Source organism: Astyanax mexicanus, chromosome 19 (genome assembly GCF_023375975.1).
Source record: "Astyanax mexicanus isolate ESR-SI-001 chromosome 19, AstMex3_surface, whole genome shotgun sequence".
In the NCBI taxonomy this organism is placed as follows: Eukaryota; Metazoa; Chordata; class Actinopteri; order Characiformes; family Acestrorhamphidae; genus Astyanax; species Astyanax mexicanus.
Window position 1 is genome coordinate 7,039,022 of NC_064426.1, and position 16,990 is coordinate 7,056,011.

Below are 16,990 nucleotides of genomic sequence, written 5' to 3' on the forward strand. Positions count from 1 at the left end.
GAGTGATGTGGGAAGAGAGAGCCATCTACCCATCCGGAGGGAGCATGGCCAATTGTGCTCCCTCTGAGCGCCGGCAGCTTGATGGCAAAGCTGCATGAGTGGGGGTTCGAACCTGCGACCTCCTGCTCATATTGGCAGTGCATCATCTTTTTAATTGTATGATTTTTCCCAATAAACTTATTCTTTCATTTTAATATTATAATTACATAAATATATTATCATTATGTTCACACATATACGTTTAATTCCATTATAATAACTCTCATTTATTCGCTTCTTTTTATTAAGTGAATGATTATGGGATAGAAGTGTTTTGCCAAAATATTGTACATTGTAGAGTATGACCAAGCCACTGGACTGACCCTTTACTGTGAAGGTCAACCACTGCGGCCCGTGCTGTCCCATTGAATTATGCTCTATATCACACGTGCTCTTGATCACTAGTGCAGAACCTGCTGAGATATAATTCATCTGAAGAAATCATTGCTTTCCAGAGTGCCGGTGTTTTTTATGCCGATGACGTCTGCAGCGGCCATTTATCTTCGTAATGAGGGATTTCTGCGCTGCGTCTCTGCTGTAATGTTGCTGACACACTCTCATCACGCCCTGCGGTGACGTTCTCAATCATCTGAGGAGCAGCTGGGCCTCTGTTTTCCCTCACAGATCATACAAATGAATGAGCATCACGCTCACTGAGTGTATTGATCACAATCTCCGGCTTTGTTCTTGACGTCTTTTCCTTGTGTATGAAGGTCTCACAATACATACCCTCTGCTGGAAGTGCCGCCCACACTGAAAACCCATACATTATTTAAACTCAAATGATTTAAGTCTGTTTTACATTCTAAACAATACTCAACTATTTGAGTTAGTTGAACATTTGTGGGTACATATACATTCGAACTGAGATCTTTGATCCTTTTAGTCTGTTGCCATTGGCAGCTTCTTTTCCATTGGCTTCTGTCACAATCCATTTGCATACTGGGTGTGTCCAACAGTTTCTGACACTCACCATCAGTCTGTAGTGATTCCCCCTGGGCTACCTTAGAAATAAATCAACAATACTGGCAGTGCCACTGCTGGTAAAGACACTACTGATAAGGCCACTGTTGGTAGAGAAACTATTGGTAAGGCCACATTTGGTAAGGCCACAGTTGGTAAGGCCACAGTTGGTAAGGCCACAGTTGGTAAGGCCACAGTTGGAAAGGCCACTGCTGGTAAGGCCACTGTTATAATACTACTGCCAGTAAGGTTATTACTGGCAAGGCCAATCCTGGAAAGCCACTGCTCATAAGGCTACTTCAGTAAGGCAGTGGTAAGTCCACAGTTGCTAAGGCCACCTCTGGTAATGCCATTGTTGCCAAAACCATGTTTATAAGACCACTTCTGATAAAAGCCACTACTGGTTAGGTCACCTCTATCCTTGTTGGAATGGACCTTATTACAGAAACATCAAATCTTAATGTCGAGTCTTAAATTTACATTCAGCACTGCTTAAGCCTTTCTTCAAGTCTCAGATAGCTGTGGTGTTTGAACAGCAGTCCTGAAATAAGTCTCGGCTTTGTGCAGCTCGCGATGAACAGGTTTGGAGACTGGGTCACAGATGTGCTGATTCAGTTCTGTGGGTTCTATTCCTAATATAGTCTTAATACTCCAGTGTTTTATAGCCTGTTCTAGGGCTTCTTTACCATTGTCTTGATCACAGTCTCTGCAGCGCTGAAGGGGATTGTTAATGATCTGATTAGTTGGTCTAATCAGGTGTATTGGACGCAGGTAATGCACTAAACATGCAAAGCAGGGTTCCTTCAAGGCCTGGGTTGACTGATTTTAGCCTAATCTTATATAAAGTGTTTGCAGCCTGTGGTTGATTGGACCAGACAGTAAACCTTCTGACATAAAACACACTTAGGGGGACGTCTGTGAAAGACATTTCACACTTCTACTCAGTGATAAAACTCTTGCATCTGGACTACAATTAAAAAAAAAATGGAGGACCAGTGAGTTTTATGGCTTTCTTGATCACATGACATTGCGTTCAGTAGCTCCTCCATTTCCACTCACTGTTGTCTTTATGTGGATATTCATGGGAACGCACGCCCAAAGTGTAAATATGGTGTGTAGCAATAGACAAATAGCTAATTTAGCAAACGTGCCTTGGATGAATGATTGCATGTTGGGTAAGTTGGGTAACTATTCCTTTACCAGGATTCTTAAGGTAGTTCTGGCTCGAGAACCTAATTTTAAACTGGTTCACCATGTTTCTACCAACAAAAGTTGGTTCCAGAACCAGGAATGTTCTTTCTCAGAGGGAATCAAGGAATACTAGGGCCCTCTGTTGATGACGAATTATGTGATGTTTCAACAGCTCCACTAAAACTGGTTTGATGAAAAGCAAAACGGTTGTTATAAGCCTGAACGGAACTGGTTCAAGAACCTGAGTGGTTCTTTTGGTGGAAAAGCGCTAACAGTGAATAACCTTTTTAAAAATCCACACTTTATTCATATAATTTTGCCAGTAATTTTAGTAATTTGCTGTTTAGCCACATTCCTAGTCCAGTGATGTTGCTGTCGTTCTTCATACAGGCTAACATGAACTGTCAGTTGAGCTTACTCCAGCGCCGGTGAGTGGAGGGGAAGATAGCAGGAGATTAGAGAGATTACAGTTTCAGGACATAGCTCTGCCTCAGGGAGGCTCTGTAGTGGTAGGGTCAGCTGGGTCGATGGCTGAGTTTTTGGCCTGTCCCGCGGGTGGTCTTCCACAGTCCTGTTCTGCCGTGACAGAGAGCACTGAGTGCAGTGGTGTCATAGTCGCCCATGGGCAATGTACATAGTGAAGTACTAGACAGTGCAGGTAGTACACAGTGCAGAACTGATTTAGTATTTTAGTTATGAAAATAATATCTAATAGATTATAAGAATATTCCAATAAGACCACTGCTGGTAAAAACAGCTAGTATGGTTAAGGCTACTGCTGATAAGGCAAATATGGCTAATGGTAGTAAAGCTACTGATGGTAAGTCCAATTCTGGTAAAGGCTACTGCAAATGGACACAGCTGGTAAAGCCAGCAAAGCCAGATTTGGTAAGGCCACTGATGTTTAGGCTACAGTTGGCAAGGCCACTGTTGATAGGGTAAGGATTTTTTTCTAGAATACAACTGGTTAAGCCACTGCCAAAAAAGGCTACTGCCTGTAATGCAGTGGTAAAGCCATGGTTGATTAAGCCATGGTTGATAAGGACACTGCTGGTTAGATAATTGCCAATAAGGCCACTGCTTGTTAGGTCAGGCCACTGGTGTTAAAGCCAGGCAACTCCTGGTAAGGCTATTGCTGGTAAGGTTACTGTTGTAAAGCCACTGATGGTAAGGTCACTGCTGGTAAAGCCACTGCTGGTAAGGCCATTGCTGGTAAGGTTACTGTTGTGAAGCCACTGATGGTAAGGCCACTGCTGGTAAGGTTACTGTTGGTAAGGTTACTGTTGGTAAGGCCACTGCTGGTAAGGCCACTGCTGATAAGGCCACAGCTGTTAAGGCCACTGCTGGCAAAGCCACTGCTAGTAAGGCCACTGCTGGTAAGGCCGCTGCTTGTAAGGCCACTGCTTGTAAGGCCACTGCTGGCAAAGCCAGTGCTGATAAGGCCACTGCTGGTAAAGCCACTGCTAGTAAGGCCACTGCTGGTAAGGCCACTGCTTGTAAGGCCACTGCTGAAGAGGCCACTGCTGGTAAGGTTACTGTTGTAAAGCCACTGCTGGTAAGGCCACTGCTGGTAAAACCACTGCTGATGAAGCCATTGCTGGTAAAACCACTGCTGGTAAAGCCACTGCTGTTAAGGCCACTGCTGGTAAAACCACTGCTGATGAGGCCATTCCTGGAAAACACACTGCTGGTAAAGCCACTGCTGGTAAGGCTACTGCTGGTAGGGCCACTGCTGGTAAGGTTACTGTTGTAAAGCCACTGCTGGTAAAGCCACTGCTGGTAAGGACACTGCTGGTAAAGCCACTGCTGGTAAGGCCAGTGTCTGTAAGGCCACCATTGCTTTTTAGCTTTCCACACATGAATGCTGAGCCATAGCTGAGTGAATTATGATTTTACTACTACATAATTTTCCACAATTGACTGTAAACTTAGACCTAAAATCGTGTGGTGTGAAGTAATTGCAAGGTCACAGGTGGTAAGGCCATTGTTGATAAGGCTATTAACTGCTATATTTTTGCTTTTTTATTACAGACGCCTCAAAGGAAAAAAGTCATGTTTCTACAGGGCTGTTTTCCTCCTTTTACATTTTGAGATGCGGCAGGCTTGTTCATTAGCAGCAGATTGACCCCTGTGCTCATATCTTTTTTATGGCCAGCACAGTCAGTGAGGTCGTGAGAATTGCACAATCGCACAAATTACTCATAAAAGAACTCAAGGCAGCGTTTAGCATGTCTGGGATGTTCTCTCCTCCTCCTTTTCTTCCTCGGTTTAAGTAATTGCTGTTACTTAGGCTTGCTTTTTGTTTTGTCTTCGCGATGGCTGCAGAACATGCTGGTGCGCAGCACAGGAGGCGTGGGCGTCTGGATGCGGTTTATTCTGTGAGCATGGCAGCTGCATAAAGAGACAGGTTGTTTGTTCCATTAGACGTGTTAATTCAGTACCTGATTGCTGTTGCGGCTCTATTATTTATTAGCTTTTTGTTAAACAACAAATGCGCTCTGCTTCATTAAGCCCCAGGGAAACAGCCACTGAAGGGTTTGCTGCAGTGGGATTGTGTTAGATAAGCCAGTAGGGCTGAACGATATTGGACAAAAAAAAATTATATTACACTATTGTAGAGCTGCACAGTGTGAACAGAATACTATTATGTTAAAATATAATGCACAACAGAGCCATGGCAAGTCTTTGGTTGAAAGATATTCTTGGAAAAAAATGGTAATAAAAGTATGAAATATGTTAAACCAATTCAGAGCTACAGGTGGATCTCAAAAATAAAAATATCATTGATTTAAATGTACTTTATTCCAGTAATTTAGTTCAAAATGAGAAACTCATATATTATATAGATGTATTACACGCAAAGTGATCTCTTTTAAGTGTTTATTTCTTTTATTGTTGATGATTATGAAGCTTACAGCCAATGAAAACCCAAAAATCAGTGTCTCAGAAAATTAGAATATTATATATTTACGACCAATTGCTACTTTTAGCAGTGTGGGCAGTGTGCCAAATCCTGCTGGAAAATGAAATCCGCATCGCCATAAAAGTTGTCAGTAGCAGAGGGAAGCATGAAGTGCTGTAAGATTTTGCAGGAAAACAAAACTGCACTGACTTTAGACTTGATAATAAAACACAGTGGATCAACACCAGCAGATGACTTGTCTCTCCTTCAAACCATCACTGATCATCAGTAAATTTTACATTTTATTTGTAAATCAAGAGACCAGAGTCTGGAGGAAGAGTGGAGGAGAGACACACAGTCCAAACTGCTTGATGTCTAGTGTGAAGTTTCCACCAATCAGTGATGGTTTGGAGAAACTTACAATAAAGGGGTTATGATGGGTTTCTGATAAAGTGGCCAACATTGTGTCTCTATTAACAGACGTGTTTTGTTTTTTTCAGGTGGGGAACCTGGGCCTTCTCTTCATGTTACTGTTTTTCATCTATGCTGCACTGGGAGTAGAGCTGTTTGGAGAACTGGGTAAGAAACATGAACATATATATACACAACAGTATCTTGAACTTCCCTGGTGCGTTCCTTGGTCTATAATAATATTGCACGCCCCACTTTTCAGTTTTTATTTCTACAAAAAGTTTCAAATATCCAATAAATTTCGTTCCACTTCACGATTGTGCCCCACTTGTTGATGATTCTTCACAAAAAAATGCAATTTCGTATCTTTATGTTTGGAGCCTGAAATGTGGCAAAAGGTTGAAAAGTTCAAGGGCGGCTGATTACTTTAGCAAGCAATATATATATATATATATATATATATACATAATATAGGGCGCTATATAATACATTCAATCAATGACGATTTCAGGTAAAATCTAATATATATAAATCAATTCTGCTGTCAGAGATCAACATTGTTTCAATGCACTAACGATGGAAAAATTCACGTTTATTCAACATTCTTTTGCTATCTGGATTAGCACTTGAAGAGTTTGATTCCAAAACGTGATAAACGCCGTTTTTTAAAAAAATGAGTTAGAGCCAGAATCAGAATGTTATGTGACCACTCTTGAAAAGCCAATATTCAATTTTCATCAAAACGCCCCATCCGCCGTGTAATACTGCCCTGCTTTCTCTCTTTCTTTCCAAAACGCCAGTCTTGATTTCCCCCAGAACACCACATTTCCACTCATCCAATCACAGGGCAGCAGTCCACAAGCTATAGAATGTAAACATCATAGCACGCGCCCTGTTGAGCCGGTTGGCGTTTCGTGTAGCCTACTTTCACTTTCGTTTTTCACTCTCAAAGTCCGCGAAAATGAGCGGTTTTGATGGTATAGAGGAGCCTGTTCATGAAGCAGTTATTGAAAAAAGAGAGAGCCATCAAAAGAGTCTCATGTACGTGAAAAGGTAAAGAAAATGAGGCATTCAGGAGGGGGGGAAATGCCGGCTGTCATCTGCAGTTCACACACACACACACACACTATACTACACCACACTACACTACACTACACTACACTACAGCACATTAATGTTAGGTGATTTTAGGGATTTTATAGTGTTAATGTCTTGTTTGTTAACGGAATTTTGCACTTTTTCGAAAATAAATGTTTTGAAATATCCTTAAAATTTACTGTTATTTAGTATTGTGTTTTGCACATTTTCAGTAAAAAAAATGTTCTATTGATGCAAAAGGATATATAAGACATTTTGAAAAAAAAAACATGGCATGGATTTATTGTGTTTTGCGAAAAAACGAATATTTTTTTTAAAATGAATCTTTAAATATGAAAATCTTGATTTGATTAGTTTGTGTTATTTTAACCTTAGTATGGTATTTGATAACTGTTTGAAACAGAAAACGGTGGTTTTTAGCCTACCACTTTCTTGCTAAAGAAAACACATTTTTACTCAAATTGACAAAAAATGGATTTATAGCGTTTTGAAACCAAACTCTTCACTTATTTCTCTTCTTCCTCCTCCTTTCTCTGTGTGTTTCTGACAGTCTGTAACGAGGACTACCCGTGTGAGGGCATGAGCCGGCATGCCACCTTTGAGAATTTCGGCATGGCCTTCCTCACTCTCTTCCAGGTGTCCACCGGTGACAACTGGAACGGCATTATGAAGGTGCGTTCACGTGACAGTACAGTAATCACTGTCTTTAAAAGAAGAAGAAGTAGAAGATGGCACTCCCAGGTCTTGTTTTGAAGTGTTGTCTTGGATTGAAGTGCTGCTTTCAGTTGGCGAGGTGTTCTTGGATGCTCTGTAGGCAGAAACGAACCAGCAGTGAATTCCGCTTGAGTTTGATGGATTCACAGCGGCATCGTGTTTTAGACTCGCTATGCTTCCCTTGGAGTCAGGGCTGCCATCTGTCTTTAAAATTATAGACAGCTTGTAGAAATACAGTATAATTACAGATTTTACCTAACCTGGTAAAATACATGAAGGAATTTGGCTGTAAGTAAGAATAAATGCATTCAGTACGATCAGAATACAGTTAGGAACATACCATATTTTTTGCTCTATAAGGCATACTTAAAATGCTTTAATTCTCCTAAAAATCATCAGTGCGCCTTATAAACCAGTGCACCTTATGTATGAATTTTACCAGTCAGGTATTAAGGAGCAGTAAAGCCACTCTGCTAAAGTACAGCGTTATACAGAAGTTTCAGTAAAGTTTCTCCAGCACCGCTAATGCTGCTGCATCCAGCCTTATTGAAAATCTGGAAATCTTAGCTTACTGTTAATAAACAGAAGTGCTTTACTCACCCAAATTAACAGTTTTTTAGGAGATAAATCTATGTGGATTAATATCCATCGCTCGTTTGACATGAAAAATATATATTTTTGAAAGAAATATAGTTTTGTTTACTTAACTTACCGGTAGCTTTTTGTAACCCCCACCCAGCAGCAAGACTTGCTGAATTAGAAGGGAAACATGAAGACACCCCTGTTCCTTACTAGTGTCGAATTATGTGCCTTATATTCTGGTGCTCCTTAGGTCTGAAAATAGACGTTTATTAATGTGGGACCTTATAGTGCAAAAAATACAGTAAATATTCGGACAGTAGACACAGAGTGGACAGTCATTTGGGCTCTGTATTTCACCTGATTGGGTTTAAAACGAGGCAAAGTATGGCTTTAATTCAACAGGCTTAGCCTTAATTATTGCATTAAGCTTTTAAGGAATTGCCCAAACCTTAAAAAAAATGAGAATATCAATGAAAAGTTACCAATTATCATTATTATACCATTATCCTGCTGGAAAATGAAATCCCCATCTCTATAAAAGTTATATAACCTAGGAGTTTCACTATTTGAATTACACACAACTGAATAACTGAAATAAAGCAACTTTTCAATGATATTCTATTTTTTTTAGATGCACCTGTATATAAAAACCTGTTTGTTTTCCCCTGGTACTTTGCAAAGTATTGCCAACACCAGTAGATAACAATTAGAAAGTACGGCCTGCTTTTATTGACCTCTGTCTAATTGTTGTTTTCCATTGTTTGCCCAAACCTTAACCTTAAACCCAGCCCTAACCCTAAATCAAACTCAAACCCTATTTAGTTTGAGTTTATAGTAGTAGTTTATAGTTTTGGTTAGAGTTAGGTGTAAAGTTACATTTAATAGAGAATAATTTAATTTCACCTTATTTGAATGTTAGGTGAATGTTAATTAAGCATCTATGAGACATTATCTAATCATGACATTTTAAAAATAATATAAATTGGGTTTACATTATGTAAAAAATTCAAAAATCAGCCAAAAAAAGCATGAAAAGAGATACTGTTTGCTGATGACCGTCTATGCTGGTCACTATTACAGCGTTGCACATCCTTTTCTCTCTCTCTCTCTCTCTCTCTCTCTCTCTCTCTCTCTCTCTCTCTCTCTCTCTCTCTTTCTCTCTCTCAATCTTTCCATACTTTCAACTAAAGTAAAAAAAAAGCATGAAAAGAGATACTGTTTGCTGATGACCATCTATGCTGGTCACTATTACAGCGTTGCACATCCTTTTCTCTCTCTCTCTCTCTCTCTCTCTCTCTCTTTTTCTCTCTCTCAATCTTTCCATACTTTCAACTAAAGTAAAAAAAAAAGCAGGAAAAGAGATACTGTTTGCTGATGACCGTCTATGCTGGTCACTATTACAGCGTTGCACATCCTTTTCTCTCTCTCTCTCTCTCTCTCTCTCTCTCTTTTTCTCTCTCTCAATCTTTCCATACTTTCAACTAAAGTAAAAAAAAAAGCAGGAAAAGAGATACTATTTGCTGATGACCGTCTATGCTGGTCACTATTACAGCTTTGCACACCCTTTTCTCTCTCTCTCTCTCTCTCTCTCTTTTTTTTTTTTTTCTCTCTCAATCTTTCCATACTTTCAACTAAAGTAAAAAAAAAAGCAGGAAAGATCAGTGGGCCTGAAACTCTCTGGCCGTTTCTGTCCTCCTTCCTCTGCTTTAATTTGACGGCGGTACGAGGGAGGAGGTGCCGGCTCAGCATCTAAAGAACACTCTGGTTAAATGAGGAGGTAACAGCCACACAAGCTTCCAGCAGAGAGCCAGGCCTGATGGAGGGTGACAGAATACTCCATTAAGCTCACACACACACACACACACACACACTATGCTTTATGAGTGACACAGGTCCTGCCGCAGCCTCCTTATGGCTAAAGTACTGTCATAAGACCCGCAAATCACGACCCACGGAGCCCCGCAGATGCTCCCGGCAGACCTCAGAGGACGTGTCGTCATTCTCTAGTTGGCAGAATGTCCATATAAGGAACTTTAGACGTGAGACGTTTTGCTGGATGAGACGATTGAATAAGGCAACACGGCAGGAGTGCAACTACGTACTATGTTTGTGGTGTATGCAAACGTAGTATCAGCGCCCCCGGGGGGGTGGGGTGTTGTGGAGGAAATACGTTCTGTCATAACTAGCCCACCGCGCTCCGCAAAAACCAGCAAGCTGATTAGCTGTTTCTCCTGAGAGAAAATTAATTTGGGGCTTTTATTTGGCACCCCCTTTAGTGCAGCGCCCCTATGCGTCGCATAGGCTGCATACCCCCTTTTTAAGTTGTATGTCTGGCTGCATTTTGGCTTTCCAGTGGAAACAAGATGACTGGTTATGGTTATGAATAGTTAAATTACAAGAGATTTAGGAGAAAAAAAAAAAAAACATAGTCTTAATATGACTGGTTGTGGTTTGCACTTATTGTTTGCACTATATAAGACCTAGAAAAGTTTTATTTTTCTGTTTCTTATAGAATCAATGTGTGAGAGAAACCAGTCTGTTAAATTTGCGTTATATAATTTTGTCAAATAAAACTCTAGTTTTCAAGCCATTTTTCATTTTTGAAGTTTTCTTTAAAATTTTGTTTTTAAATCTCGTCTCGTCTCGTTCTCGTGAACCCAGTATTGTGTCTCATCTCGTCTCGTCTCGTGATATTAGTGTCTCGTCACACCCTTATAAACTACACTGACATGCCGTAATTTTACATGCTACTGCATGTTGCATGAAACTGTTCAGTTATTGGATCGGTCAGAGCTCTTACTTGGATGATCTTTCTCACAGTATAGCTTTTAAAACAGTATTTTTTTACATAACTGAAACATGCATCTGATCATATAACTTGTTAACGTTAAAATAGTTATATCAGGAAGACTCCAGGGGCAAGCCTGCAATAATAACAGCTTTATATCAATAGTATTAACAATGTATTAGAAAACAGTTTATGTAAAGTTAGTCTTTGGTGTAGGCCCCATCGTCGGCCCAGGTATGAAGCATCTGGACCCTAATCATCAACAATAAAAGAAATAAATTATTTAAATAGATCACTCGGTGTGTAATACATCTATATATAGTGTATATGAAATACGCATTTCACCTTTTAATCTGAATTACTGAAATGAAGTAACCTTTTAATCATATACATTTTTTTTAGATACACCAGTAAATACAGCTCTGGAAAAAAAAAATGAGAGAGACCCACTTCAGGTACTCTGAATTTGCTATTTATAAATTTATGTTTGAGTAAAACAAACATTGCTGTTTAATTCCATAAACTACAGACAACATTTCTTCCAAATTCCAAATAAAAATATTTTAGTTATTTAGAGCGTTTATTTGCAGAAAATGAGAAACGGCTGAAATGACAAATAAAGACGCAGAGCTTTCAGACCTCAAAGTGCAACGAAGAGGAGGAGGCAGGATGCAAATGCAAGTCTTCTTTATTTTCCATATTTAAACTAACAAAGAAAAGAACACTAATATATTAATATAAGGAAAAGGTAACAAAACAGACTGAAACAAAAACGCAAAATAATCAAACCAAGAAACAAACTAAAGAAAACAAACCAGAGAAGTGTAGACAAAAACACGGCAGGTCAAAGGCTCAACAAACACAGGTAAACAAGATTCAAACAGAGTAACAGGACGAGGTAAAAAAAAAAAGCACGACACAGAACAAAGGAGCACATGGGGTGTTTATACACAGGCACACACTAGGGACACCTGTGGAGGTAATGAGGGGGCGGAGTTACAAATGAGACAGGAGGGGTTACAGATGACAAGGCGGGGCTAAGGCAGAGACAAGACCAAAACACAACAGTAGCACATGGCTGGGAAACATGACAGGTAAACAAAACAAGAGAACAGAGGACAGGAGCAGGAAGGAACCAAAAAAGGAAAGACACTGGACAGACACAGGCTAAGGTGTGACACCAAGAATGCAAAAAATAAAAAATAAAAACAAGTTTATATTCCTAAAGTTTTAGGAGTTCAGAAATCAATATTTATTGGAATATTCAGTGCTGCACAGCTATTAACAAGAATACACATTGCATATTTTTAGAGGAAACAGATTGATTAATCTTTGATTCTTGAGTACAATGAGTTTATTTAATAACAAATAAAATATATAGGTTTGGTTTACTTTTTGCTGCTGCATCAGTTGTAATCAGTAGTGAAGAGGTAGAGTTAGTATACAGGTAAAAGCTCTATTTGGGTAATGTTCTAATCCAGATTATTGCAAGAACATTTCAACTAAGTAAAGACAAAAATTACTTAAAGAAAGGTCAGTCAATCTGAAACATTTCATAAACTTAACTTAAGAAAATATCATTAAGTGTAGTCAAAAAGACAATCAAAAACATTTTGATGAAACTGGCTCTCATCAGGAATGACCCAGAACAGGAAGAGGAAGAGTTTCCTCTGTTGTACAGGATATGTTTATCAGAGTTACCAGCCTCAGAAACCACAAGATAACAAACAGCTAAACCCCACACTGTAAAACATTACAGCCACATTAAGTTATGTGAACTTATTTGTTCTTTTCAATTCCAATTGCCATGACAAGTTTAGTATATTGAACTCACGTTCCTTCGTTTTACATAAAAATAACTTAAAATAACATATTGTCTTAACTTCCTGTGAGTTATTCAAATTTACCCAAGTTTATTCAACTTACGTTTTTAAGTTATTGGTTAAAAAAAATGAAAGTGTGAAGATTTGAAAATGCAGAGAGGTAGAGTGATAGGCAGCAAGTTAGAAAAGGCTGGAGTACTTTTTACAACTTTTAAAACCGTGGGCACATTGGGCTAAACACTTTTTAACCGACGCATAGCAGTTACTAATAACAAGGAGCAAAAAACTAAAGGGGATTACTTTCAGCTGCGCAGGGACACACCTATCTTCGGACTCCTTGAGTGCGGCGTGAGTCACCAACACTCCAAAAAGTAATTCTGTGTTTTAGTGAGAAGAACTAATGTTATTAAGTTGAGTGAACTCACCGGCCAGAACAACTCAATTGTTTTCAACCGGAAAACATAAAAATGTTTGTTGAGCCAATGAAAAAATGGGATTTCAACCAACTCCAGCTCTTTCTACAGTTGGTTCATGCAGCTTTCCTATTGGTTCCTGGTACCATATATCTGCATATTGGGTGTGGCCGCTCCCATACTTAACTACCCAAAACTACCTTATTCTGGGCGTGCACTAATTATAATATATACGTTGATTGCCAGGCCAATATTTGCATATTGGGTGTGGTCTCTCCCTTACTTACCATCTTTGTGTTGTCTGTTGCCCAAAGCCACCGTATCCTGTGCAGTAATATAATACATGTGTTGATTGCCAGGCCACAGTGTTGTAGGCTGTAAAAGCACATTAACTTTGTTCTGTGTTCTGGGTGATCACAGTATGCTGGATTTGAGCTACGGAGTTCACTCTTTACTGGGTTTACTCTTATACTGCCACAACATTATACTGTCAGTATTGGCAGTTAAATAATAATGTTAAAAATGTTGCTAATACTTATGGTTAACTTAAAATGATAAGTTGTGTGAATATTACTGAAGTTTTACTAACTTGAAAGTGTGTGTTAAAATAAAGCTGAATTGTTAGTTTATTTGAATAAACAGATCATTTTTTTAAAAAGGGCAAATTAAACACTTGAGTTGTTTTAACTCAGTGCATCAAGTTGAAACAATAAGTAATGAGTATTTGAACAACTTGTTTAACTTAACATCTTGAGTTGATACAAATGTTTTTATCAAGTTGAGTTAACTTAGCTTTTTAAGGCAGCAGGGGAACTTATGTTACTGAGTTTAACCAACTTGAAATGTTTTACAGTGCAGATAAGAGCACCTGAATGCTTCTTCACAGAGTATTTTTGTTTGTTTAGCACTTTTAAGTTACCACATGATTCCTTATGTGTTCCTTCATAGTCTAAATGATCATATACAGCTCTGTAAAAAAAATAAATAAATAAGAGACCACTTAAAAATGATGAGTTTCTTTGATTTTACTGAATTGAAAACCTCTGGAATATAATCAAGAGAAAGATGGATGATCACAAGCCATCAAACCAAGCTGAACCATGCACCAGGAGTGACATAAAGTTACCCAAAAGCAGTGTGTAAGAATGGTGGAGGAGAACATGATGCCAAGATGCATGAAAACTGTGATCAAAAAACAGGGTTATTCCACCAAATATTGATTTATGAACTCTTAAAATGTATGAATATAAACTCTTTTTTTTTTTTTTTTTTTGCATTATTTGAGGTCTGAAAGATTCTTTTTTGTTATTTCAGCCATTTCTCTTTTTAAGGAAATAAATGCTCTAAATGACAATATTTTTATTTGGAATTTGGGAGAAATGTTGTCTGTAGTTTATAGAATAAAACAACAATGTTCATTTTACTTAAATATATACCTATAAATAACAAAATCAGAGAAACTGATTCAGAAACTGAAGTGGTCTCTTCATTCTCAGCTGTGGGCAGAGATCAGGTCAATTTCCAAACCAGCCCAGACTCACCCGTCACTCACCATCCAGCGTAAAAGAGAGCTATTGGTGGGCTGGGTGTTTATGGTCTCTCTGAATGAATTAGAACTGGGCCGCCATGCTGTTGTGGGAAGTGATGGCTTGCATACTAATGCCATTGAGGGCGTGTATAGCTCTCATTTTAATGAGCAGAGGCTGGGACTCAGCACAGCACTGCCCCATGCTGCTTCAGCTCTGTTAATAAAAGTGCTACTAGGTCTTAAACATGCACCCTGTGTCCTTTTAATTTATTTAGTCCACCAGATATCACGCTGTACTGTAAAAACACGGATATTAAACTGTTTAGCATGTTATTTTTAACTGTTTTGCATAGGATTATTTTCATTTCACATTAATAAGCTAATGGAATGGGTACAGGTTTGGTGCTTTGGGTAATTGCTAAGTGTCTTGCCTGCCACAGACTCTGGTTCTCTCTAGAAAGACTCCATTTCCCAGAATTCACCTGCACTCAAACTTCTGGACATGCTAGATCATGTGATGCATTGATGTTCCGGCTCACCGTGCTACTGAGATTACTCACACCTGGACTCATTAGTATATATAGCCCCTAACTTTCACTCAAACCTCTCCTGGTATTGAATCTATTTATTTAGTTCTTTTACCTCACCTTTTCTTTGCTGTTTTGACCATTTGTTACTGACCCTTTTTGTTTCACCATATATCCTTTTAGCCTAGCCCCTTTTTTGTTTGTTTGTTTTCTTGTTACTGACCTTATTTTTGTACTCTTGCCCTTCTATTGCCCTTTTTGCCCTGTTGTGTATTTCCCAAGTATGACCTCTTTGCCTGCTCATTCTGGCATCTTGTGTATTTATGCTGTCATATGGTTATTTTCGCTGCCTGTAATTGACTACTCTTATACGCCTGCTTTTTTATTTAATAAATTGATTGTTTGGTATCTGCGCTTGTCTTTCCAATGTTAGGAACCCGTGGCAAACACTTTTTTTTAGACGTCTAAATATTACTCTGGTCAAATTATATCAGCTAGGTTGGCCTCATAAAATACACAGTAGAGGTGTCTAGCAGTATGTAGGCCATAAGCGATTAAATAATTAACCTTAAATTTTCTCTCCTAGGACACCCTTCGCGAGTGCCCACCAATCACAAGCTCCAGCACCGAGGTGAACTGTAACCCCAGCCTGCAGTTCATCTCTCCGCTCTACTTTGTGAGCTTCGTGCTGACGGCCCAGTTCGTCCTGATCAACGTGGTGGTGGCCGTGCTGATGAAGCACCTGGACGACTCCAACAAGGAGGCGCAGGAGGAGGCGGAGATGGACGCTGAGATCGAGATGGAGTTGGCACAGGGCACTCTGTGCTGTATGGGTGGAATGAGTGGAGGAGGAGGAGGAGGAGGTGGAGGAGGAGGAGTAGGAGGAGGTGGAGGAGGAGGAGGAAGAGGAGTAGATAAAGGAGAGAAGCATGGAGGAGGCCGTGGTTCTGAAGCTCTGCCACACTCTCCAAATCCACTGCCTGGACAGGAGGCCAACGGCTCCCGCAAACTATACTCTCCTGCCCAGGTAAGAGACATTACACTGTAAAATAATTAATATTGATTAGATAATCAATATTAATGGGTGATCACGATGTCTCGCTTGGGCTTGACTTCTGTCACCATGGCAACGCTCCCGTGTCAGCTGGTGTGGCAGGCAGACATGCAAACACACAGAGCCGCCTTTAATCAGCTTTTAATTAAGTTGGGAACGGCACATTGACCCGCCAAACTGAAGACATCAGGACTAACCGGCGCAGGAAATCACAGCCTTTACACCCACAGAGACAGATTAGCATGATGCTATAAAACAGAAACGATCACTAATATTGCAGAACACACACACACACACACACACACACTCTGGATGAGTCATTGTCAGGCAGGCAGTGTGTAGCTGAAGCTATAATTGTTTTTACTGGTCCGTTTTTAGCTGCCACAGGCAGGTTATGTAAGTGAGAGCAGAAGAAAGGCGGGGCTAAGGCTCTGATCTGATGCTGAAAAATTCTGCAGAGTGCAGAACGGATGGGCCTGCAGTGAAGCTGGCTCTGAGTTTACTTACCACCTGTGAGTGTGTGTGTGTGTGAGTGTGTGTGTGTGTGTTGATGTGAACTAGCTCAGAAGAGCCAAATCATTTCAAAGTTCACAATTGAGCGTGCCCTAATTGATGGGACGTGTGTGGAGAACAGATTGAGCTTTTAACTTTTACTGAGGTGAAAAAAAAAAAAAAAAAAAGCAATCAAATTTAATCTGCTAGTTTCACCCAAACTACATCGTTTTTACATTAGTTAAACCTCCAGAATGGAGAATGATTTGTGACATTAACTGAATACTCAGAATTATTCAGTAGCCAGTATGAATTAATCACTTAAAAATGCATAAAGACTTATCAATAATTCATAGACGTTTATAATGTCTTACTAAATCAGACCAGCTTCTATATTGAAATAATGTATTAGTTAAGGAACAATTCATACTGGCTACTAAATTATGGGTAAAACCTTATAATAAC

The 16,990-nt window shown here is 39.5% G+C and overlaps 1 protein-coding gene across 1 annotated transcript in view; it reads left to right on the forward strand.

The window, feature by feature from the left end:
* The window catches only part of cacna1ia (calcium voltage-gated channel subunit alpha1 Ia), a 191,140-nt gene that overhangs the window by 139,776 nt on the left and 34,374 nt on the right, over positions 1 to 16,990 (forward strand). Inside the window, exons 28-30 of the mRNA XM_022675771.2 lie at positions 5,596 to 5,674; positions 7,155 to 7,276; positions 15,566 to 16,006. Coding sequence (XP_022531492.2) covers positions 5,596 to 5,674; positions 7,155 to 7,276; positions 15,566 to 16,006 — 642 coding nt within the window. The remainder of the gene's footprint in view (positions 1 to 5,595; positions 5,675 to 7,154; positions 7,277 to 15,565; positions 16,007 to 16,990) is intronic.